Source organism: Balaenoptera acutorostrata, chromosome 9 (assembly GCF_949987535.1).
Source record: "Balaenoptera acutorostrata chromosome 9, mBalAcu1.1, whole genome shotgun sequence".
NCBI classification, from domain to species: Eukaryota; Metazoa; Chordata; class Mammalia; order Artiodactyla; family Balaenopteridae; genus Balaenoptera; species Balaenoptera acutorostrata.
This window is the reverse complement of record NC_080072.1, coordinates 71,021,114-71,047,653: the sequence shown is the minus strand read 5'-3', so window position 1 is coordinate 71,047,653 and position 26,540 is coordinate 71,021,114. Positions and strand designations below refer to the sequence as shown.

Genomic DNA, 26,540 nt, shown 5'->3' with positions numbered 1-26,540 from the left:
AACAGACATGCTTTATACAAAGAGATCTGAAAAATGCTTAACAGTGTTACTTTCCAGTGGAAATATAAGCTTTCGATTCAATCCCACCCTCTCCTCTCCTAGGGCAGAGTCTTCTTTAGCTTAATACTTGGTGGTGGTCATCAAGTTTTCTTCTGTGTCATAGATATTCCCTACCTTTTCTCCCTGTCCTGTACACACACACACACACACACACACACACACACACACATACACACACACAGAGAGCAATCTGTAAGGCAGGTGTTTAGGGGGAGGAAACATGTGGTAAAATGAGCAGCAGAGGAAATAAATAGGAAAAGGCAGAGCTCCAAGGGGCACGTCTCAATTGATCTGTTTCAGTTCCTCCATCTATAAAATGGAATCCGGGCTGATAAAGTCTTCCACCCAGCGATGCTGTATTAATTGGCTAATTAATGACTGTAACTCACTCTTAAAAATTCAAAGAATGCCATTAATGCTAAGTATTTGCTAGGTATGTTTTTACACAGAAACCACTTAAAGTAATTAGCAAAACTACGGTTGCTCTAAATTAGAAAGTAAATTTAAACTTGAGAACTCATTATTGGCATGGCGAAGAAAGCAGAACTAATGGTGGTCTAACATCGTTGTGAGAATTTTATGTCAGTATCTGGTGGTTTGGTTGTGTCATTACATCAAGAAGACGGGCTATATGCGATCAGCAGATGGTTTGGGTTATAAAAACAAGTATGTAGCAAAAAAGGCATGCATGCAGGTGCAAAGAATAAAGTAAGAAAGAAGGCATCTATTATGTTGGAGGCTGAGGACCTAGCCCAAGGCAAGAGATCACTTCCGAGCCCCCAGGTCCCTAGACCAGAGCTATAGAGTAGATTTTAATGGAACAAAGCAAATTCATCACCAGTTGGCTATCTATAGTCTATAGTTGAGACGAAGGGAAATTTAACAACCAAGCCCCATCTTCATACCACTGAACATTACATAATTTTGTTTCTATACCCAAGATGACCTAGCACTCATAGTTCCCAGCAGAAATATTTGCCAAAGGGAGCAGAGGCAATGGTTTGAATCAAATGTGAGGTCAAGGAACACAATTCCATGGACTCATAAACCCAAAATTCAGAGGTCTGTGAGCCTTTGACAGCATGTGGGCAAAGATTTCAAGCATTTCGCAGCCCAACCTGTCGTGTGCCCCCCAAGAAATGCAGTGATGGACGAGATGGAATGGACTTAGTGCATCTAGGAGCTTAAGATTTCGTTAGGGTAACTCACTCACTCAACTCATTCATTCATTCATTCAGTACATATGCAATGAGGACTAAATGCAAGGTGTACTGCTGGACAATGTGAGGTTACAAAGCTGAACACGACACAGGACTACTCTCAAGGAGCCCCCTGCCAAACTTCAGAAATCAACTAATAACAAACTACAAAAATAAACACATTTGCACCCAGCACAAAGCTCGGTACCTTGTGGGTACTTAAAGAAAGTTGAATAGCTGAACATGAGGCAGAGGGGGTCGATGCCATGTTCAAAGCAAACTTTCTGGCAGGTCATAGTCAGGAGAGGGCACTTCCCACCAAGGAAGGTTGCTGGAGCACCTTAAGTGAGAGCTGAGCCTGAATGATCTGGAGCAGACAGATGGGACAGTGAGACAAACAAGTACCGAAAAATAACAACAGTGATAATAAGCATTTATTATTGCTTATTTTGTTAAGAGGCTTACATAACTATCACGTTTTTGTCCTGACAACAAACCCGTTTATAGATAAAAGAGACAAATGCAGAAGAATGAAGCAATATATCCACAGACACAAAGTGACAGAGCCAGTATCCCTTCATTCATCTACTATTCACTAAGTGTCTACAAAGCGCCAGAAATTGTTCTAGGTGCTGGGGATACAGAGCTTTACAAAACTGATATTGTTGCTGCCCTCCCAGGGCACTGGAATTCTGAAGGAAATGTATAAAGTATTCATTACTTACTAATTTAACTCCTGAACACTGCCGAGGATGCAATATGTAAAGTCCCTTAAGTAAGTGGATTTCTGCCATCACTGACCAGGAAAGAGAGTCAAACTAATTTGAAAAACTGCCACAAGAAAATAAAGGAACAATAGCTTAAAATGGAGTGATTTAGTAATTTATAAGCAAATTTTAAGACAAAATATTAAAAGGTTTAGAAATACTGCAACATCTCCATGAGACTTCCAGAGAGCTTTGAGAAGTGGTGGGTAATGTGCATAGGTGTCATTTTTCTAGAACCACGAGAGACCTTGTTTTAGAGGCAGCACAACTAATCTACTCTAGTGAAAAATAAAAAAAGGAAAGTGGGTGTATTTAAAATTCACTGAAATATTAATGCTAATTAGAACCATACTTTGGTGGCCAAGAAGAGAAGATGTAATTTCTTAGGTTCACAGCAGGAAGGCATAACAAGGAACTGGACTTTCCAACTACAATTTATGAAACAGTGAACAACGCAATGATTTAAGATTGATCGTGAACCGGACTCTATTGTTTCTTAATACTGCCAGAGCAACCAATGGCTTTAGGAAAGAGAGTTCTGGATGCTCCCCAACACACCTATAATTTAATACATTTTTGGAAAGCAGAGATCTGGTTTTGATAGCCTTTGTCAGGTACTAATACATACAAAGCATCATACTGGTGGGGAGGTGGGCTACAGAGATGATTCGGGGCTCCCATTTCCAAGGAGCTTACCTAGAGTGAGGTTTGGAAAGTCCACTACACCCCAATTTGTAACACCATCTGCTGTAACACCAGGCAGCAGATGAGGGCCACTGGAATGGTAGAAAGGGCCACTGGGACACAGAAGCAGTTTCAATGAATTCTGGCTTGGGGATTAATATAGGCTTCATGGAGGAGGAACATTTTAGTTGGTTATTGAAAGACGTGCACACACAAACACTTCATGACAAGCAGAGAAGGGGATTTTAAGCAGCCTGTGAGCCCAAATGCAAGATATAAGCAAAGGAAATGAGGTAGAAGCCAGGGCCAGAAGAGGTGGTAATACTTCAGGGAGAATCTCCCCAACTCCTATATTTAAATGGGAGATGCAAAATTGTTACAGTAATACACACACATACAAAACGATGGCTATCATTTCCCAGCCAAGTGCCTTCAGACTCTTTTTTTCCCTCCGTTTCTGAGGTGCAATTAAAACAAAGGGAAACATTCATCTGAAGAAGACAGTCTTTTGGGTAACTGGGAGAGAATAGGAGAAGCATGGCATTCCGCGGCTCTTTATCCCGTGTAAGCTACTGGTTTCCGATTTTAATCAAAGCCCTGTTTGCAGCTCTGAGGAACACAGGAACGGTTTTATTGGAAAATGTGGGCCAGAGTTTTGCATAAGTTTATCTCTTCAAAGTGGCCTAGTAAATTCTTGAAAGCAAAATCAGTTTGATGGCCTTAAAAGTGGTATTGGAATTAAAAATTTAGAAATTATGTCAATTTGAATATCTGACCTCCTTTAACACGACAGGCATATGTCTGGATATGGCTTACAGCTGTGATGAGAACCAAGCTCCTTTCAGGCTGGATTGGAGGGGCCTCGCTGTCAGTGGCAAAGAGTGGGAGGTGATCAGAGCACCAGCCTTGCGAGCAGCGCTTTGGAGTCAGCTGCCCCAGTTTCGCCGAGGACGAACTGTGGAGTTTTGGGGAGGTTAGAAACCCTGTATTTCAAGAGGCATGTAAAAGGCATCACAATGGCACCTCCCTCACAGGTTTACTGGGACGACTGCAGTGAGGCTATGTGTTCAGTAATGTCAGGGCATATATGAGTGAGTCCCTTACTCTCAAAGTGTTTACGGTCCAGACAGGAAGACGGACAATTTAAAGCAAATATATTATGCAAATTATCAAATCAATTTCCACTTCTTTAAACCAAAGCATCCCTTAGACGTCAACTTTCAAAACCTCAGGAATTCAGGAGTTGGAGAGGAAGGATTTGACAAGGAGGGCTTTGGCACTGCCTATGGGAGACAAATGCTGACCTGTTAGATGCTCATTCCCGCACCGTCCAGAAGAGGTAAATAGCAATAGATGGGAGGAAAACCTGGGAAACCGGGAAGTGTGCAGTGGGTCACCCACTCTTTTGGCAGGTGCATCTGTTCTCATCATCAGTTTCATTTCCAGATACTGAGGGTGAACCTCTTAACTCTGATTGGCCAAGATGGAACCCTGTGGGGTAGGGGCTATGCGGTTGTATTCCGAGAATTAAAAAATTATGTCTTAACTCATATTAAAAGACCCAGATTTCCCCCACTGAGACTCTAGTCTAAAGCAATACACAGTCCCAGATGGGATTCGAAGAGTGATGGGCATTTCTTTATTCCGTGCTGACACTGAGTTCCCACAGCAGGAAAGCTTGTTCCACGTTTTACCTTTCCCTGAAGCTGGGTGTGTTGACCAAGCCCAGCAGTCCTCTAGGGAGCAATCAGCCTGCAGCACCAATCATGCTGCCCTGACTTACCTCAGCCCAGCTGGCTTCACAATTCTGTGTTCCTTGAGCACATCTGTCTCCCTCCACTGAACGGTAAGTTGCTAAGTGAGGTCTAGACCCGCTCAGGTATCTCTCACCACTGTATCTCTTTTGACAACAGCTGCCATTTCATAACCAATAATTGGTTATCAAATAAATAGAATGATGGAGCTACAGGAGATGATCAGGGCTGCCAGCCCCACTTTGCTTCTCGAGTGAGTCCTGTAAGCCAAAGGAGGACAGTACCTTTCCATAACTGAAACCAACATCATCATGAGCTGGGTTGGTTTATACGTAGAAAGTTCACCAGAAGTAATGCTATTGCAGAGAGAGAGCTGGATTACTGATGAGATAAGGGTGCCTAGTACTCCTAGCTAACTAGGTATCCCTCACTGAATGGTTACCATATTCCTTGTGCTTAGCTAAGTTCTATATATGAAATATCATTGAATCCTCACAATTACCCTTTGGAGCAATTATTTTCGTTTTAACCACATTTCACATGCAAGGAAGCTGGGACTTGGAGAGGGTAAGTAATGCTCCCAGGGCTGAAAAGGGCTGGATCATGGGCTCAGTCCTAGGGCTGATGGTGTCTGGTACTAGCACGTGAGAACCAACTATGCTCTCATCTTTTGCTAACTGTATTCAGCGATTTCACTTGGGTAGCCTGAACTTGGCCGTGGTGGGAGTATATCACCATGGAAATCAGCAAGCACTATAAATCAGGTCTGTGTGTGTGTGTGTGTGTGTGTGTGTGTGTGTGTGAGCCAATTCTTACCAGCACATCCACTGCCTAGGGCTGTCTGATTCCAAAGTCTCTCTGCTAATGAATCATTACCCCATATGTAATCAATAAACAATACTACATGGACTTGGCAATGCCTGCATATTGGAATGACAAGGGCCGTATGTAATGATGATTGCAGACAGAAGGACAGAGGTATGTGGGGAGACTAGAAAACAAACACTGAGTATTAAGATTTGTCAGGAAGCCCCACACACAGCACGTGAACACTGTGTCTGAAAGACCCAAGCCACCAGAAAGTTATGTTCTTGTAAAGCAGAAGGAATAGTTCATTAGTTTCCACCACAGGCTGGTACAAATATCTCTCAAGATCAACTAGTGCCCCTTCTCTGATTCCTAGCAGACTTCTGATACTTGGAAGGAAAAGCAGACACCAGCATTCTGGTTGTTAGAAAGTTATACACTCAATTGCAATGACAGAAAATGACACTTTTGTCAGCTCCTTGTGGACCTGGTCACTCATTCTCTAATGCTTGACCCCCTCTAGGTGGTCCGATGAAAGCACTCGTCTCTATACACAAAGATAAGAACCCAGCAGTCTCCTCAGAGGGACCTGACTTCCTCTTCATTTATTTGTTCTAGAAATTAAGTGACACGGGAGAAAGAAAAAGGCAAGAAAGGGAAAGGAAGTCATATACACAATGGTACAAAGTGGGTGTTCAATCAATGCTTGATGAACAAAGGAGAAAAGGTAGTGAAAAAAAAATCACGGTTTCAATTTGATCTCTAAGTATCTCATATCTAGATCTCTGATATCAAAACTTGTCTAAGACAGCTCAATCTGGCTTCATGGGGATACAAGGCCCATTTCCCTTCATTTAGTATCCTTTGCACTACATGACAAATCTATGAAGCCCTCTGAGATTAGAGTCTGACCAACAAAAGCACTCAGCCAAGACGCCGATGCCAGCTCTGTACCTTTGGAGAGGATCCTTCTAAAACATGGGGGATGGATGCCAGAATAGGGACCTGCTGGCAATATGACAAGGAGTTAAGTCCTCAACAACAGGTACAAGAAATGGGGAATGAAGAAAGAAAACAGCCAATTTCAGAAGAGTTCTAGAGCTCGGTATTCAACTCAGGTGTAGCCTCTGCCCCAGTCAGGCCACCATTCCCAAGGATGACTGGGAGGCATTTGCAGATAAAGCACAAGCAATTTTTTAAGTCATAAACCCCCAGACGAGCATCAGAGGCTGATTTTTATGGTACTCCCTAGAGTCTTGCTTGCTATAAAACACCATCCTAAGGTATCTGTAGCTGTGGACTTCCATTTTGAGGTTCATAACTCTCTACAAGTTAATGGAAATCAATAGACCCAGTGATCCTATATTCTTCATAATTAGGAAGAAATGCCAGTCTTCATCACAATTCAGGGTGAGACCTGTTTCATCACATGCCCAGACACTTTTCCACACACTAGTTATGAAAGACAAATATCACCTTTTATGCCTCACTGGCCAGGTACATGAAGCTGAGTTATAAAGACAAATAGAGGCAAAGGGACTCAGAACAGGACTGTGGAGAGAAGGGATGGGAAACAAAAGGAAAGGAGAGTCAACTGCAAGGTTACCCAGGGATACTTTGCAGCACTCCTGGGTGATCCCTGTTGTTTCTTTTTTTTTTTTTTTAATATAAATTTATTTATTTATTTTTGACTGCATTGGGTCTTCATTGCTGAGAGCAGGCTTTCTCTAGTTGTGTCAAGTGAGGGCTACTTTTCGTTGTGATGTGCGGGCTTCTCATTGCAGTGACTTCTCTTATTGTGGAGCACAGGCTCTAGGTGTGTGGGCTTCAGTAGTTGTGGCACTCAGGCTCAGTAGTTGTGGCGCACGAGCTTACTTGCTCTGCAGCATGTGGGATCTTTCTGGACCAGGGCTCGAACCCGTGTCCCCTGCATTGGCAGGCGGATTCTTAACCGCCCTGCGCCACAAGGGAAGTCCCAATCCCTGTTGTTTCTTGACAGCTTCAGACTGTGGGGTCATCGTAGGCCTTACTTAAATGTGCATCTTCATGCCTGCTATGAGTCCCTGGTCAAAAGTTTGTGCTTCCAATTGTTTGTTGGATCCTGGTCTTGGGACACAGTTTTGAAGATGGCCTGTGTTTTGGGGTCGGGTCCCCCAGGAAGCAGACTGAGATGAAGATTTGTGTGTAGGCAGTTTACTGGGGAGCTTCTTGGGATAAGCAGTCACGGAGCTGTGACAGGAGTAGATTAGGCAGATGGAGGAACTGAAATGCACCAGAAGCCTCAGCTGATCCAAGGACAGCTCTGGAGCCAGGACGACCCTGTAGAGTTGTTCTACCTTGAGGAAAGTAGGCATTGGTATATCCCTGGATGCAAACTGTGTCTGGAGAGGGCATGTTGCTTCTCTTCAGCTACGACTATTCCCAGAGATGGAATCAACAGAGGGTCATCAGCTGCCCGCACTCCCAGAAGCCGGAGGGATGGCGTCTCAGCCCTAAGAAGGCTCTTAACCGCTATAGTTAAGAGCAGTCAAAGGGGCCACAGGCATACAATGATAGCAGAGTGCCTTGTCTGATTTTCAGGGCTGTCAATGACTGTAATCACCCTTCAACTCACCATTTTCACCTTCTTTGCAGAAAGTCTCATTCCTCCCAACAAAAATAGGGCAACTTGATTCATCGGCTATTTACTCTACAACCCAGAAAGAATTTTATCATTTCCCTAGCCCACTCACCCCTCCACTCACCAGAACAGATATGGCAGACCAAGTCATCAGAATGAAGACAAAAATGCCTTCTCCACTTCCAATAGCCTTGGTCTCTTGACCACTTTCCTCTTCCTGGGACATTACCAGGTGAATTTCTACTGAAATCTCCGTTCACCCCATTCTATCCCTGGGAAGTGACAGTAATCTACTGAAATCCAGGTATACCGGTGAGATGAGACTAGGTTTACTTTTCATAGGGTGAATGTACAGCATGGAAAACAAGCACATTGTCATTTCATTTAGCGATGTCCTGTTCTGTACATCTGACATTTATTAAAAAACCCCGCTTATGCTGGAATGGTCTATTTGTTCCTTCAAACACGAGACAAATGTCTATCTACTATTTCCTGTGTTCCTTGTTTAGAAAGCCGGAAAAATTAAGATCCAGAAATATGATAAGGGAAACAGAGCTTATATGACAGGCTGCTCATTGGCGATAAACCATAGTGTTGTCTTTCTACCTCTGCTCTAAACTTGCTGGAAGTGCAAAATGTTATCTTACTGTTCCTGACACCTCCCAGACCCCCCAGCAGAAGTTGCTGCTCAGTGCAGAGGAACTGAACAATGTTATAAGAATTTTGAGTTACTCTCTGAATGAGGAAATAATTTAGAAGAAAATATCCATGAAAAACTCAATTCCTTGAGAAACATATAGGCTGTATCAGCTTGAAATACTTTGTCATACTGATGCCAGACTTTTCCAATTTTCCAGTTAAGGCAGGCTCCTTTATTCTAGCATTCAAGGATTCAATCGGGTGATCACAACTCACCTTGTTCATTTTATTTCTAGCAATTACCTCATTTGAAGTCCATGGCTCACACTTGCTATTGTTCTTAACATCTTCTTGTACCTGGATCCTAACCTAAACTATATATTCTCTTTAAATAAGGATCTATATTATTTGTTCTTAATGATTTCTATATCTTTTTTCTAACTCTAACAATTTGCATAAGCACTCAGTTCCTGTTTGCTCAATTTATTTTGTGGATGGTTTTGAGGTGGATTAAAGCAAAAGCTTATACAATGAACTAGCAAAACGGAAAGGGAATTAAAACATTAGGATTAAAGAAAAGGAGATGTTGCAAAAATGCCAGACAGAAGGCTCAACATAATTGCCAGAGGTTCAATTTTGGGTCTGAGCCTCCAGAAGCTAATAGGACAAAGAAAATAGGAATTGTCCTAGTTCTTATCAGAAAGAAGAAAGCAGAACAGGTCTAACAAAGCCTATTCTTAGCACGATTCTGAAAGATAACTCTCTACAAGATATTCTGTAAGGAGGGACGCAGTCAGTATTTCATAGGAAATGCAGTCGAAAATTATATATGTTGTTTCCTACAGTGCCCTTCCAGAAATGGTGATGGTCATGTCCTTTTATCTCTAATTTACTGCCAACTAACAACTTTTAATTAAAGAAATGCTGTTAATGTTGTCAATCCTTGTTCTACACCGATATTTAAGCAGAAGTTCCTTCTTTGGGAATACCCTCCTTCAACATCTTTTAGGTTTTGAAATCTTATCCTTTCTTCCAGGCTCAGGTCAAAGCTCACGCATGGCCTCCATGAAGACTTCCTTCAAATTGCTGATTTCTTACTCTGCATTCATGTGATGGTCACCTATATAGCACATACCATTCTCGTCTAAATATTGCTTTGCGGGCGTTCGGTAAATTTGCTTCTCAGTTAGGTGGTGAGGTAGATTCAAGACGGCTGCAATTATTTCTGTTACTAGAGGGGAGTCACATACCCTCCCTTTGAATCTGGGCTGACCTTAGGGACTCGCTTAAATAATTAAATATGGTGGAAGTGGTGTTATGCCCATTCCAAGCTTATCTTCTCAGATAACTGGCATCATCTGTTTTGCCCTCATGAAACCTGGCGTTGCCACCCTGTTGGAAGCCCAAGCCATGTGGAAAGGCCACGTAGATGCAACAATCAAGAGCCCCAGTTGAGCCCAGCCTTCCATCCAGCCCCGTCAAGGACTAGATACGATGAGGCTGTCTTGGACCCTCTAGACCAGTTCATCTGTCAGCTGAGCACCACCAAATGACCTCCATCCACACCATGCAGAACAAAAGAACTCCCAGTGGAGTCCTGCCCAAATCCTTTGCCAACGAAATCTTGAGAGCTAATGAAATGTTAGTTGTTTTAAGCCACTTAATTTTGGGGGGTGGTTTATTACGTAACATTTGATAGCAAATCATAAACATCCTGAGGCTGAAATCATGCATTTCTACTTCGTTTCTTAATTCACTTCAACAAATAACCATGGAGTGTCCACCATGTACCAGGCACTATTATAAAAGCTAAGAGATACAACAAAATAAATACAACAAAATCTCTGCCCTTTTTAAGCTGGCGTTCTAGTGAGGGAGGTAGACAATGAACATGAAAACAAATAATGTTACTCTTGTAATATCCAAATTGCCAGGTACAGAGCTAACTATAGAAAGTGACTAAGGGATGTTGTACTTCTGTGCCCTCAACACAGTTCAATGTGTCACTCTCCATTGTACCGAAAAACCACCACCAAAAGAACGTAACTGAAACTGAATCCAAGTATTTGAAGACTAAGTTACTAACAAGTCAGATAAGCCAGAGAAGTTTATAAACAACATGTTTCTGGAACGATAGGTATAATGAAAGGATGTCTACCTATTTCTCAAAAGCAGCGTCTCTTTTACCTGTGGAGCCCTAAAACTTTTATTAGGAAAATGAGGGCAAACCTCCAGGTCTTCAGAAATGTAGGTTATTCCCTAACCAGCGTAGAGCATATCGCTCCATAAAATATCAACATCAAAACAATATAGAAAAAGTAATTACAGACAGTGTTAGTCTTGTAAGCTGATAAGGACCAGATGGTCTTTTGTATTTATGGTTTTCCTTGTGCATACAAATGCTTTGGGGATCTAATTAGCCTTCTACAAAACTCAAACTGGGTAATTACTATCATTATCCCCTTTTCAAATAAATCTGAAGTCTAAACTGCAATTATGTTTTTTATCTTACATTTGGTATTCACACATTTTAAGAATTGTTCTTTGCCGTCTACTCAGAAAACTTCTTAACGTGAACTGAAGTAAATAAAGTGCAGGAGGACGATAAAAAACTATTTTTTTAAAAAGATGCATCACTCTGTTAGGGGAAAGTGCTGACAACCAGCGAAGCACTTTCTCAGCCAGAGTCCTGTTTCTGTCACGTTTTCACTCCAATCGAGAATAAAGTCCCTGTTCTCTGAGACTTTATATTTCCACTTACGCTTTGCACAGCAGAAGAGAAGAATTTCTACATGGAGACAAAACCAGTCACACATGTTAGAGAAAGGATTCTCTGCGAGATACAATGTGTCAGCCATTTAAATTAACTCCTGACTCTGCCCCCAAAGTGCAATACCTGGGCTGGCGATGTGCTATGGAAAAGGAGCAGCGCACATATCAAGGCTGGCATGTCATCTATATTGGATTTTTGGCCTCGGGACAGTCAAGTCACGTGACAACAACATCTCTGGACTGCAAGGCGAGGGGAGACACGATCATGTGCACCAGTGAACTCATAATAGAGAATTCATCAAAATCCATCTCCAGTGAGAAGTACGTGGGCGCGGGGGGGGGGGGTGGGTGTTAGGAAGCAATTGTTTCATTTCAGGCGCAAGGCCAAGGATTAGAGGTGATCAGGGGCACATGTGTCTTCCTTGACAGGACAAAACATAGACACTGACAAGTGATGAAGAACCAGCACCTCTCCTGCGGCAGCTCCCAGGGAAGAGGGTCAACAATACTCAGAATGGCTGGCATCTCAAAATTTGGCATCATGATGACTGGTCCAGAGGGCAACATCCAAAAATAGTTGACAGAGGGAAAAAGCCAGGTGATGAACCAGAACTCAGGGGGATGCCTGGCCCTGGGGAGGTACTTCTACTAAAGAGGGCTGCTGTATGTCGATGCAGGTTTCAGAGGTGGCCCCCCTGGCCTGCCTGACAGAAGGATGGCTCCGGGGCTGCCACCTGGGCCCTCCACCCTGGAGACTGCCCTGGGCTGCCCTGGCAGGCAGCAGTGCAGGCGCCCAGGCATTGACAAGGATGACTGCAAGTTAACACTTTATATTCCCTGATAGGATTGCAGTAACCCTGCAGCTCACTGAAAAGAATCTCCAAGGCATGCATTCACTCTTCCATTTAATAAACAAATATTTACCAGGCATCTTCTTAGGGTTATGCATGGTGTGAGGTGATTTATGCAAGTTCAGGTGTCAATGAAGACATTGGCCTTACAAATACTGCCGTCATAAAAGGCGTTAGAGACGAAGCCCAACACTGTGGCAGAGTCGAAGTACCTGGGGCAGTGTTGATGGCCTGGCAGGTGTGTGCACAAGCAGTGGTGAAGTCTTTGTGTTGGGGGATTTGTCATGCAAGGGACTGTCTGTCTACCTCTGAGTTCATGCATCTTCTTGTAATCTCATCTTAACATTTGTACAGCGATTTTTACAGTATCTCTTGACTATCATCATTCCTCCTGTTGGAAGCATGACAGGTGATTTTGTTCCCATTTTACAGATGCAAAAGATGGATCAGAGGCATGAAAGGACTTGCCAGAAGCTAGACGGCAAGGAGGACGCCTAAGCAGGACTCACACCTAGGTCTTTTCATGATAAATGCAGACTTTCCAGACGCTTCCCTGTCTCATGGGGCTTCTGCTGAAGCCTCCACATGGAAGTTTGGGTGCGAGGGCTGCCAGGCATCATGAATGTCCCTCTTGCTTCTGAGGTTGCAATTCCAGGGTCCCAAGGCATCTGATTCAGGGCAGGACCAGGGTATCTGCTTTAATTAACATGCAATCTGATACAGCAGAAAGAGCAAAGATTTACAGTCAGCAAGAATAAGTCGCCTGGATGAGTTTCATCAAATAACTTAAGCTCTTTAGGAGTCTGCTTCCTCACAGGTAATCATACCTGTGGGTATGTAGCAATTAATAGTGAACCAAAAGCATCCTGGGGCTGACATCATGTATACTACTTCATTTATTCATTCATACCACCTCACAAGGTCACAACGAGTATGGAATGAGATAATGGGAATAATGCACAGGGGCAAAGCCTGGCACAGGGTAAGGATTAGTTCTGCCCTTCTTTCCATCAGACTCCCCTGTGGGTTTCGTCGATTCTGAAAAGGCGAGGAAAGGGTTTTTAAGAGTTCCCACCATGGGAATGCCCCAGAACTCTAGGCATCTAGGGAAAGCCTTGCTCTGGCTAAATGTCAGGGAGGAAGCCAGAGGGAAGTGCCAGGCATGACACAGTCTGCTGTCTCCCCAGGAGGGTGGGGGGTAGAAGCCACGTCCCGGTGCTCTCCAGGTATGATTGGCCGATCTTCAAATAGGCAGCAGTGCTTCACAGTGTGCCCTTGTTCATGGACGCATACTACGGGGAAAAGATAATAGCAACCATCTTTGCAATATCATAAGCATTTCTTGCTGATTTAAATATATTCTCAATCTTCCAGTTAGGATAAAATCCAAATCACCTTCTAACAACCGTCTAGCAGAGTGGACTTCCTGCCAGTCAAAGAGTTTTGTAGGGCCTGGACAATTATTGAGATGACAGTCCAGTCTTGTACTGGAGGTTGAAATAGCAGATTGTATCAGCTCTGTGTCCTGATGGTGATGCACCCTTTCAACTTGCTCTGCTGATGGGGCAGGTGGGCCATGCACCTGCATGAAGGCATCTTTGAGTCATGGTACTCGGGGACTCAAAGACAATCATGGCGCAGGGTGAAGATGGGAAAGGGGATGAAGCTTAAGGCCAAGGCATTTCTGGCAGGTACTTTTTCTCTACCTATATCCATGGCTGCCTTGGATCATTTCCTCAACTTTCACGAAGGCAAATCACAAAGGAAGATTCACAGGCCCCTGTTTCAGATACATGCATCTCACAACTTACCACAGCTGCTCCCATCTGCAGGGTACAGACATGTGGTCCAGGTTAAACCATGCCTTTCACAGGAATTCAGTCTTCCTCAAAGGACTCCAACAGTGTGCTTTGTGATCTCCTTCAACCTCATGTTCCATAGATCTCAGTATCTTAGTAGTAATTAGTATGTTGAAATAATTTTTCAGCTAAGCTAACAGCTAATTTTTGTCTGTGTTTTGAAGTTATAGTGATAAACTTCACTTCCAAACTTAACACAAATGATAGACTAATAGGATGGTTGTAACAGGAAGGCAGAGTAGTTTACAGGTGTGTGTAGTGGGTTGAATGGCGGCACCCCAAAAGATAGGTCCATGTCCTCCTAACCCCCAGAACTTGTCCACGTAAATGCACTTGCAAAAAGAATCTTTGCAGATGTAATTAAGGATGTTGAAATGAGATCATCCTGGATTATCTGGGTAGACCCTAAATCCAAAGACAGGTGTCTTTAAAAGGAAAAGGCAGAAAGAACGTTGAAACACGGAAGGGAAGGCCATATGAAGATGCAGGCAGAAGCGGAGTTATACAGCCACAAGCCAAGGAAGGCCTAGAGCCACAGAAACTGGAGGAAGCAAGAAAGGATTCTCTCCTAGAGCCTTCAGCAAGAACATGGCTCTGTCATACCTTGAGTTTGCACTTCTGGCCTCTAGAATGGTGAGAGAATACGTTTTTGATATTTTAAGTTATCAGGTTTGTAGTAATTTGTTGCAGCAGCCCTAGGAAACTAATATAGTATGTTTATAGCATGTAGATACGTGATCTCTATATCTATGTATTTATATCTATATCTGTGTTTTTCTCTCTCTCTCTCTCTTTTTCTCTCCAGTGTGTATGTGAATTATATGGTGAATTTATTGTTTTATCACGTAGGATCTAAAGTCCTTCATCATCCCAGGTTGCATGATGGGCCAAAAAACAAGAGAGATTGTCACCCATTGACCAACTGCATTCAACACCTGTGGCTTATGTGGGGAAAATAAATAATTACACTGGGGCTCTTAAAATGGGAACTGAGTAGAAATAAATCCATACAGGGTTATCTCTTACTCAGAAAGAATCATTAAATACTAAACAAAGTTAGTGCACCTGAAAGAATTTGAGCTAACTGCATTAATAAAAAATATATTCAAATGGAAAGGTAGGGTATGCTCAATATTCAAAGGGATATACAGCATGAAACTGAGAGTAACGGTTCATATAAAGTATTCTGTAATTCCATGTCCTTGTTTTAAGTGGATGCATTTAGGAAAACTTCCTGATATGTTTCTAACCTGTTCTACAAATAATAATAGTTACAATGGTTAATTAATGTAACCATTAATTAACCACTGTAATGTAATGTATTAATTAATCATTAATGATTACTGAGCATTTACTTCGATTCAGGCACCAGGCCAAACTATTTACATGCATTATCTGGTTTAATGAATCCCTATAGAAGTCCAGTGAGGAATGGATCATTACATCTGTTTTTCAGGTAAAGAAGTAAACATCATGTTCATCAAGAGGAAGTCACTCACCCAAGCTGGTGGTCGTTATAACAAGCAGGACTGATAGGGCGCTGCCCCCTCTGCTGTCCAGAGTTCCTGACCTAACAAGTACATAGTGGGCCTGGGGCGGGTGGAACCTAAGATCTGTTGTGGGATCCTCTCATATACTTCTAATTAGTGACAAGACCCTGATGTGACCTCTCCAAATCCCCTGCCCCAATTTAGTTGAAGACAGAAAAAACTAAACAAACAAACAAACAAACAAAACTCCACAGTACTGAAATGAAGACTTCCAGGAACTAGGAGGTATTAAAAAGATGAATAGAGTTTGGACAGGGACAGTGGGGAAAAGGGCATTCCAAGGAGGAAGAATTGGGAGGTGGAAAGCAAAGGCTCATTTGGAAATCTGTCCTGGCATTGACCATGGACGCCTCCAATGCCAAACTCATGTGCCTGAGTACAGCCCAAGCCCTTTCCTATAAGGTGATTAAATAAATTTACAATCCAGAAAACACACTTGTAAAGAGGTGAAGAGTGAGTAAAAGCCATGTAGTTCATAAGATAAAGTGGTGATTCTCAATGGCAACAGAGACTACCTGTAAATAAACCCCACAGCTGGCTGGTAAAGGACTGAAAAGCACAGTATATTCAGAAGCGAAGGCCCCAGAGGCGCTCAAACTCATGCCCCTCACTGGTTGAGGAGATTCCCACAACTCTTTTTTTTTTTTTTTTTTTTTAATTTTTATTTATTTATTTATTTATGGCTGCATTGGGTCTTCGTTTCTGTGCGAGGGCTTTCTCTTGTTGCGGCAAGTGGGGGCCACCCTTCATCGCGGTGCGCGGGCCTCTCACTATCGCGGCCTCTCTTGTTGTGGAGCACAGGCTCCAGACACGCAGGCTCCAGACGCGCAGGCTCCAGACGCGCAGGCTCAGTAGTTGTGGCTCACGGGCCTAGTTGCTCCGCGGCATGTGGGATCTTCCCAGACCAGGGCTCGAACCCGTGTCCCCTGCATTGGCAGGCAGACTCTCAACCACTGCGCCACCAGGGAAGCCCCCCACAACTCTTTGACATTTCTGCTGTAGGGGTATTACTCGGCTCAGGTCTATTATCAAGTACCATGATGTAACAGTAAATGGCTCCCAGCAGAAGTGGCAGGCTAGTGGTAGGCTAGAGACGAGAGAGAGAGAGAGAGAGAGAGAGAGAGAGAGAGAGAGAGAGATAGATAGAAGGGGAGAGAGAGAGGAGAGAGAGAGAGGAGAGAGGTGTGATACTGAATTTTTCACAACCGCATTGCAGTGCTATTTGCTGAGAACTACAGGATGCTGTGATTCTGCCTGAATTGCAGGAAAAGGCACCCAGCTCTCTGTGTATTCGTGATCCTTAGAGTTTCATTTATTAGACTAGAGGAATCAGGTTTTGTTTACTCCCCAACGTAAGCAGAATGGGGGGAACATTAAAGGCAGTGCCAGGGAATCTTGCTCTAAAGTGGCAGATATTAAATCTGAAGCCCCTGAGATCCCCCTATGGCACTGTCCTTATTTCTCTCCCCTCAAGTGCATATGCTGATTCACATAGAAGGGAAGGGCTAGAAGATTGATTCCAGGATAAGAGGGGATTTGGTCTGGAACGCAGCCCGACTTATTTCATCAACGTCTGTGCCTATTAACATCAATATATTTACCATACTATAATAACTAATTAATGTATTAATCTGGAGAAATGGGGGTACATAGGGAATGACATACATTGACTATGCTTGGGAGTATGGAATCTGTACCTTCTCAGTTAGACAGGGCTAATGTCAGACTAGTAGAGGCTCTAAGAGGTTAATCATGAATCAGTGAACAAGTACCATTACATTCTGAAACATGACTAATATCATTACCAGACCAATCATCATCGAGTTCCTTTATTGTATCAGGTTGAATTTTTGGAAGAAGGGATTGATGAACATTGGAAACCAGGTCTGTAGCCCACAGTGGGCCCAGTTTCACTTCTTGCTTCATGTATGTATACAAAATTCACATCAGAATGTCTTCATGACTTCTGAAAACTATTACTGACACTGATATTTGCTGTGATGCATGCTAGTAAGTTTCTAATACAATTGTAAGCTCCACAGTGCGTCCAAATGTGTTTCTGGAAGAAACCACATTTCAGAACTCCTATTCATTTAGATTTAAATCCCACAGTGCCAAACATGGCTTTCCCCATGTATAAAATCTGGACTTCATAAAGTCCAAATTTATGATACAACAGAGCATACTCAATTCACTCAGAGGTAAAGGGAGAATCAGAGAGGTCTTATCAAGATGGACAGTCATGATGGGATATACTTGAGATCTTAAGCCAGCTGACGCAGAAACAAGAGTCAAGAATGCTCAAGAAAAAAGTCTTAAAGTAGGATTCTGACTACTATATTGCACTTGGGTCAAGATCATGTTCAGTAGATCATGAAAAGGCATAGGAGTTCAAGGTTATGTATATACTTGCATACACATGCCTATTTGCTTTCCATATTATTTGATGTAGCTTAAATTTAATATGCAAATAGTTGCCCTATCACCCAGTCCAATGAGTACCTCTCAACCTTTATAAAAAGCATTTTAGTGAGCGCTGTATATTGCAAATTGAAGTCAATAAAATCCATGTGATGAGATTCATGTTTTCACATGATCCATGCCAGCGGACACACCACACACAACATGGAGTACATGGGATCTCCGAACCTCAATAGTACAAGTTACCTGAAGGAGGGGTATGCACTCTATTAAGGTAAAAAAAGAATGTTCAAACGACATGCGGCTTTTGCTAAGAGTCAATTTTACTTCCAGTTGCCTCCTATGCCTGACATGCTCATTCATTTATTTTAAAAACAAAAGCCCATGTATAATGTATACTGAGAAGATATCATTATCCAGAGACATGACAGAGTCAGTATTATTTCCACAGTACAGAAAGTACTCAGAAGCTCAGCAAGGCAAGATAAACCCCCTTTATTCACAGTTACCTTGCTCTTGTTTTCTTGGGAGATTTTCATAAACCACATGCAAGTGAACACTCACAAAGTTCCTACAGCTCTTTCAGCTCTTAACAATGCATGTTGACGCCTGATCATAAGTTACCTGCCTATGCAGTGAAAATGAACATTGTGTAGCTATTTATCAAGCCCTGCTATGAAGAAGGCATTGGTGACTTCAGTGCCATTAATGATGGAGATACCGTAGAGTGATTATTAGTCTTTGCAATGACACACTGCAAAAGTGAGAGGACGTAACAATGTTTTCAGCAAAATAGGTAGCAGGTTACACTGTCTTAATTTTGTTATTAAGTGAAACAAAAGGTGTAGAAATGGGATTCATCCTTCCTGACCACCCCTCCCCGCCCCCCCGTTAGCCATTCTCTCTTCCAAGATAACAGCATGGGGTTCTGAGAAATGCATGAAGTTTGGTACTTTTTATTAAACCAATATTTGATGGAACATTGGTCTTTCAATTATTCATTCTATGCCTTACACCACCTCCTCAACAGGCTGTCAGCTTCATGAAGGCAGGGGCTGTCTTTTCCTTTTCATATGTCTTTGGACCCCGCCCCCTTTCTCACTTTGGTCCTGACTCTCCCAACAGAACTCCTGGCACTGAATTTTTACCCAGTGAAGGTTTGCTGTAGTTGAATGAGGGATCCTTTGAAAGCTGACAGAAATGGGCAAGTTGGAGGAGGGTGGACAAACCATTCTGAGAAGAAAATGTGAATGGTAGAAATAAGACATTGTTGAGTTTGCAGTGACAGCAAGATGCCCAATGAGAAAGGATGGACAGGACCAGTACTGAAGTCCTGGGTGATATTGATATTTGGAGCCAAGATAACTTAATTTTACTTAGGATTGGTCATTAGTCATTCGAAGAATGAACTAGCTGAGGCTAACAATGAAAAGGACACAGCTAGATTGTCACCATGGTTCTTTTGCCAGAAACGGGCTTACTGAGCAATCTAGCTTGCACTTTCACCTAAGCAAAAGGAAGATGTCTGAAGCCTGGAGTCCAGTTTGAGCAAAGTCTTCAGTGAATTCCAAACTGTGCTGTCAATAGAAAGCCCAAGAGCTGTTATGAATCTTGCTGACTTTATTATTTTTTTTAATAACACATTGATTTCTCCTTTACTGTTGGATCTTTGTTTCTCAGAAACTAGTAGGTGCCCAGGAATGCTTTTGAGAGCTGCTAAAACTCACTGCCCAATAGTTAGGAAGATCTAATTTGTCTAAATTCTATCTAAACCTCTCAAGCCATACTCGTCTCTGCTGCATTAAGTCCTTTAAGAAGCTGTAATGACTGAAAGGAATTGTAATTCACAAAGAACTCTGACAGGAATAGGCATTATGGATAAGGTAATGATAAGTCTCTGATTTATAGAAAGAAGAGTCTATGGTATAACTTACCCTCACCTTCTTCTGCCCAGTCATATATCATGACCAAAGTCAATGGATGCCTTTGCATCTTTTAAGAATAAAGACTCCTGTAGGAACCACTTACATCTCTCTCTTAGGCTGTGTTACTGAACACCAGGTATGCTTTTCCTAAAGAAATTATAGCCACTTCATATTGAAATATTTATTTTGAGTTGTAAGACAGAACACTTTTCTCCTCTGCTTTAATCTTCCCTTAACACAAAAGACTGTAAGTACTTAAGTCGCTTCAGTTACATCAAAAGAGAATAATCAGTTTCTGTTCAGTATTAGCTGAGTTAAATAGCAGCTCTGTTTCCAGAAAGATAATAATGTCAAAAAATTAGCGAGAAAACAGCAGGCATTCTGGGGAATTTAACCGTTCAGCAAATGACTGGAAGGTGCTTCAAAGTCAATCTAAATAATTTTTTTAAAATTACACCCTGACTTGAAGCCTAAGAACTCTTTTTCTCTCTATATAATTAAAACATAATGCTGAAGACCTCATCAGGCAATGATTCCTGATACTTTAATAAGAAAGTAGAATATCCTCATGATATACCTTATTATTAAATAGATTTTAACATAGTACAGATTAAATCAATTCTAGTGGGAAGACTGACTACAGCATCCAGGAAAAGCCTGGTTCAACCAACTCTTCTGCATAATGGTTTCCTCAATATCAGTAACAGGAAGGAAAATGCCCTACTGAAAATGTTGTCTTAACTATTCTGCTGGAGAAGTAGATCAGAACGACAGGGGGAAGAAATCTCAGCATCCTAGCAGGCTCATGCAGGAATAAACCTGGTGAGAATACAGGCACAGAGGAGCCGTGTAAGGATTGCCCAAGAAACAGCTTGTATTTGTCTGCTCAGGCTGCCGTAATGCAAGACCACAGACTGGCTGGCTTAAACAACAGAGCTCCATTTTCTCACGGTTCTGGAGGCTGGAAGTCCTAGGTCAATGTGCGGGCTTGGTCAGTTTCTGGTGAGGACTCTCTCCCTGGCTTGCAGATGGTTGTCTTCTGGCTATGTCCTTGCATGGCCTTTCCTCAGTGCATGTGTGTGGAGGACAGAGCAAGCTCTTTGGTCTTTCTTCTTATGAGGTCATTAATCCTATCAGACCAGGCCCCAGCCTTATGAGCTCCTTTAACCTTAATTACCCCCTTAGAGGCCTCACCTCCACATACAGTCACATTGGAGATTAGGGCTTCAACACAGGAATTTTGGGAGGATACAAACATACAGTCCATAACACTCTTCATCTCATTCCGGTGCTCTGTCCTTTGTGGAGTTCCAGGTCCTGGGAGTGTGCATGACTGTTCCTAGCTGAGGAGAGCCTGGAGAGGGTCTCACCACCTCTCTGCTTTCTGAGGCTCTACAAAAAACCCCATCCTCTACTCCCTGAAGGACATGAGCAGTGCATGATTCAGGGATTAGAAAATGAAATTCATGGAAAAAAGGTCAAAGGAACAAGAATTGCATAGCTGAGAGAAGAGAAGATGGAGGGGACTTAACAATCTTTAATATAGGAGGAGATAGTAAGCACAGAATTCTGACCAGCTGTTCCGTCTTGCTACTGGGGGCCAATCAGGAGAAAAGAGAATTCAGCTACAACACTGGGAGAGATTTAAATGAGATATAATGGATAGACTGTTGGACAGTACCAATTTGTCACCTGACCATGAGGACTGAGAGATAGGAAAATAGATTACAAAGGGGGGCTTCCAGGAGCTGTAAGAAATAGGGGTCCAGTTTATTCAAAGAAGACACATAGGTGGCCAATAGGCACATGAAAAGATGCTCAACATTGCTAATTATCAGAGAAATGTAAATCAAAACCATAATGAGGTATCTCCTTACTCCTGTCAGAATGGCCATCATCAAAACGTCTATAAATAATAAAGGCTGGAGAGGGTGTGGAGGAAAGGCTACCTTCTACACTGTTGGTGGGAATGTAAATTGGTGCAGCCAGTATGGAGGTTCTTTAAAAAACTAAAAATAGAACTACCATATGATCCAGCAATCCCACTCCTGGGCATATATCTGGAGAAACTCTAATTTGAAAGATACATGCACCCCAATGTTCATTACAGCACTATTTACAACAGCCAAGACATGGAAGCAACCTAAATGTCCATCAACAGAGGAATGGATAAAGAAGATGTGGTATATATATATATATTCAATGGAATATTAGTCATAAAAAAAAATGAAATAATGCCATTTGCAGGAACATGGATGGACCTAGAAATGATCATACTAAGTGAAGTAAGTCAGAGAAAGACAAATATCATATGATATCACTTATATGTAGAATCTAAAATATGATACAAATGAACTTATTTACAAAACAGAAACAGACTCACAGACATAGAAAACAAACTTCTGGTTAGTAAAGGGGAAAGGGGGTAAGGGAGGGATAAATTAGGAGTTTGGGATTAACAGATACACACTACTATATATAAAATAGATAAACAACAAGGGCCTACTATATAGCACAGGGAACTATATTCAATATCTGGTAATAAACCACAGTGGAAAAGAATCTGAAAAAGAATATATATATAACTGAATCACTTTGCTATACACCAGAAAATAACACAATATTGTAAAACAACTATACTTCAATAAAAAGCAAAAAAAGAAAGAAACAGGGGTCTAAAATGGCAGGAAGAAGTAGTGGTAGATCAGAAACAAAGAGTTCTGTTGTATGAAATGCTATCCATTTAAGACTTTACTGTTGGAATCTCTGCATTTCCAAATCTGTCCTGGCCTGTGAAGGGCTGCCATGGTCAAGAAGAAGACTGTTTATAACACAATATTCTATCAAGCAGAGGACAGAGGGCCTCAATTCCTTGGCATAAGGAATGAAAAGTTATGTTATACCATGATCATTATATTATGCTCCTGTACCCGTCTCTGCTTTAGTCCAAGCCCCCTGAGAGAAGAAACAGTTCATTTAATGCCTATATCCACAGCACTTATTAGCACAGTACTCAGTACATACAGGTAAGGACAAATAAATCTTTCCTTCCTGGAGTAAAAATAGCGACACCTACAGGCAGATGAGGAACCCAGCTGAACACTGACACATCCAATTTTCCTGTATCTTTAACCTCATCTTTTGAAGGTCTCTCTTGAAGAACACCATTAGAATGGAGATCAACAGTGACCAGACTCAGATTTATCAAGTGATCTATTGCCTTCCATCCTTCACCTCCAAGACGAACAAGTAGCAAGATGAATAAGGGCCCGATAGAACATGCTTTGCTGACCAATCTATTGTTTAAAAATGGGAGCTCATTGCCTTTCACTCTTAGGCTTGAACCTTTTGTTCTCCTTTCCGAAACCAAGTCAGTCTCCTAAATTTGAGGACAGAGAATGAAGAACACACCGTGGAATTATTCAGAAGTCCGTTGGACTATGCTGAATCCCTACTCAATCGTTGACATTGTAGAGTTCACAGGGCCATTATCCTGATTTTTAGGACGCTGGCAACAAACAAGGCTCTTAAAGTTACTCTCTGACGACGTATTTGGCTTATTTTGGTCTGGAAAATGTAACCATCAAATCCACTGTTCTCTAGGAACACCCATCAGACAAGAAATGGCTCTCTGAGGCTACGTGGAGCCAGGACTCGCTTACATCAAACCTGGGAAAGCTCTCTCTTTTATATTAAAAGCTATTGACCCACGAGGGATTAAAACCCCTTCAACTGTAGTCCTCTTGTGAGTGAAAAGCTCCTTATGTTTGTGAACCTACTTATGCACAGAGTTGGTAATATTTAGTCAACCCCCCAATGTGTCATAAAGTATCAGAGAATGAAGGAAAATAACCAGGAATGCACAATTAATTTATCAAATAAATACAGTCAATTATACTACCAACATTTCAGTGAATTAGTATAAGTAAAGGTAGCAGGTACAAAATAAGGAAAAGCATGTAGAAAATAACCATAGGTGGCAATGTCCTCTCAAATACGAGACACTTTTCTGGAGGCAGTGAAAATAACTGTACCTACTTCCCAGCCTACTGTGCCCATGTGCTCTAAAACCTATGTTTCTCCAAAGACCCGAGAAATGAAGAGGCACTTCCTTTCTGACCTTACACCCAGAATAGAAATTAACCACTGATTACACATCCACAGTGAAATTTGCAAGAATAAATTTACAGGCCAGAAGGTGAAACCGTGTCAATGCTTCTCTGTCTCCCGCCTCTGACCCTGCAGCACATTGAATTTCCCTGATGACACAGATTGGGGCTGTGTTCTATTATAGGAATTTGTGTACAACCATGTCTTGTTTACCTTCTCGACTTTTTTTGCAGCCCCCTGAACAGAAGCTGGCCCTAAGGAGGCCTCGGTTAACGCCTGCAGAAGAGAAGTGACTGCCTCGCCTTCAGGAGCAGTCCAGATGAGTTAAATAATGCTTTTTGAAACCATTTTTCAGGAGCTGATTATCCAGCTGTTGCTTCAGCTCATCCCCGAGCTACAGCTCCTTCCCCAGTAACCCGTCTGCCTCTTGGCCATTTTGCCTCTCATTAGCGCCTTTCCTGAAAGCAAACTGGGAAGGAAAAAGATGTGAAATTCGAGTGACTGCCGGTTTGACAGCAGGAGAAGATAGATAATACAGAGTGACTCAAGATTCTTATATTATCTGTAGATTTAAATTATCCATACCATGCCTTGTCCTCATTAGCATGGACAGTCAAGGTCTTGCTAGAATGGCTATATTTACTATATGGCAGGTTATGCAGCAAATGAGCCTACAAGTCTTCACAGGTATTCTATGAGGATGGTTTTCCATAAAGAGTGGCTGAAGCCAAGAAAAATACTGCAGATATAATCCTAAAAACAGTAACTGGAAACATGGGCTCTTAAATGTCACCTATCACCCATGGCTACACTAATAACCACTTATTTAAGTTGACATATTTCCTCCAAGAAACTACAAATGCAGATATTATGCAAAGGGCCAGAAAACCCAGCAGGTTTTACAGAGGGAGTTGTAGGGTCAGAAGGAAGCTTCCATAATAATCAAAGGAAAAGATGGAACTTTCATTTCTCCCAAGTCATCATCTGATTGGACAAGGGCTTGCTGCCCTGAGCTATACTTTCTGCCTTTCCCCAGGGGAAAGGAATGACAGATTTTAATTTTTCAATGATATTTTGTTACAGATCCAACAGGGAAATCAGAGACTCAGTGAGGAGACTGCCATAGTGATCCTTTGTGACAGAGAAGACCCAAGCCACACTGACCATGCCTGTAATTCCCTGCTAATTGGAGTAGGTCTGGAGAGAAGATACAAGGGTGAGTAACTCATTGTCAAGTTGTGATTCATAGCAATGAAACTAGGGAAAGGTCAGTTTTAAACAAAATAGCTGGCTCTTGCAGTGTGAGGGAAAGATTCCATCTGACCTAATTTGGTACTAGGGACCTGAATGAGGGAAATAAATTGAAAAATTCTCGACTTAATACCAGTACCAGTCTGGTGGCTGGCAATTCGGGTTTTAAACACGCTAGCCCTGAAAGCTCATCGTTGTGTGTGTTTGATCTGTAAGTAAGAATTCCCAAAGAAGCTGTGTGCTGGATGGTTCACGCTTTCATTTATCTAACTCTATTGATCACCTGCCAGGCATTCAGCTAGATGCTGAGAATATAGCATGAAGCAGCCATATTTTTTAACTTCACGGCTCTAACCATCCAACAGGGGTGGTGAGACCATGAATTACTGCTAGATACCTGGCAGAACCGTTCAAAGTCTGTCACAAAGGGTAATAAAGGCCTGAAGCTGGGAGAGGAGAAAATACAATCAAGAAATATTCAGGGGCTTCCCTGGTGGCGCAGTGGTTGAGAATCTGCCTGCCAATGCAGGGGACGTGGGTTCGAGCCCTGGTCTGGGAAGATCCCACATGCTGCTGAGCAGCTGGGCCCGTGAGCCACAATTACTGAGCCTGCGCATCTGGAGCCTGTGCTCCGCAGCAAGAGAGGCCATGACAGTGAGAGGCCCGCACACCACGATGAAGAGTGGCCCCCGCTTGCCGCAACTGGAGAAAGCCCTCGCACAGAAACGAAGACCCAACACAGCCATAAATAAAATAAATAAATATAAAAATAAATAAAATAAAATTAACCTATTAAAAAAAAAAAAGAAATATTCAGGAGAAAAATTGGAAGGATTTGGCAATGTTTAATGTTAAGGGTAAGAAAAATTAGACGAAGATGACTTCAAGTATTGGCTTCATTGAGAGTGGGATCTCTCCGGGGAGAAAACAGGCTGTGGACAATTTAGGGAGGAAGACAAGTTTTGGACAAGCTGAGCCTAAGGCGCTTACAGGGTATCTGGACACATGTGTCCAGCACACAGAGATTTTCACGAGAATCTGAAGCTTAATTAAGAGATGGTCAGGGTTGTAGGGACATTTGGGTGTCATCAACATATCTGAGGTAGTGAAACCATACGAGAGGATGAAATTGCTCAGTGTCTGAGCAATTTCGTAGGGAAATACGATTAGAAGGTTGAGCATGGTATCCTGGGGAAAACCAATAGCTGAGGATAAGGATGAGAAATTAGAATCCACAAAGGATACCGAGAAGGAACCGTCAAAGGGGCAGG

General features: G+C 42.3%; 1 protein-coding gene across 6 annotated transcripts in view; it reads right to left on the bottom strand.

Annotated features, from left to right (window-relative positions):
* The window catches only part of FAT3 (FAT atypical cadherin 3), a 717,681-nt gene that overhangs the window by 258,634 nt on the left and 432,507 nt on the right, over nucleotides 1-26,540 (bottom strand). Inside the window, exon 5 of one of the 6 annotated variants that reach the window (XM_057553406.1) lies at nucleotides 16,552-16,649. The exons of the other annotated variants lie outside the window; for them this stretch is intronic. Coding sequence (XP_057409389.1) covers nucleotides 16,639-16,649 — 11 coding nt within the window. The 3' untranslated portion in view covers nucleotides 16,552-16,638. Of the gene's footprint in view, nucleotides 1-16,551; nucleotides 16,650-26,540 lie in introns of those variants that run through there. 6 annotated transcript variants of the gene reach the window in all.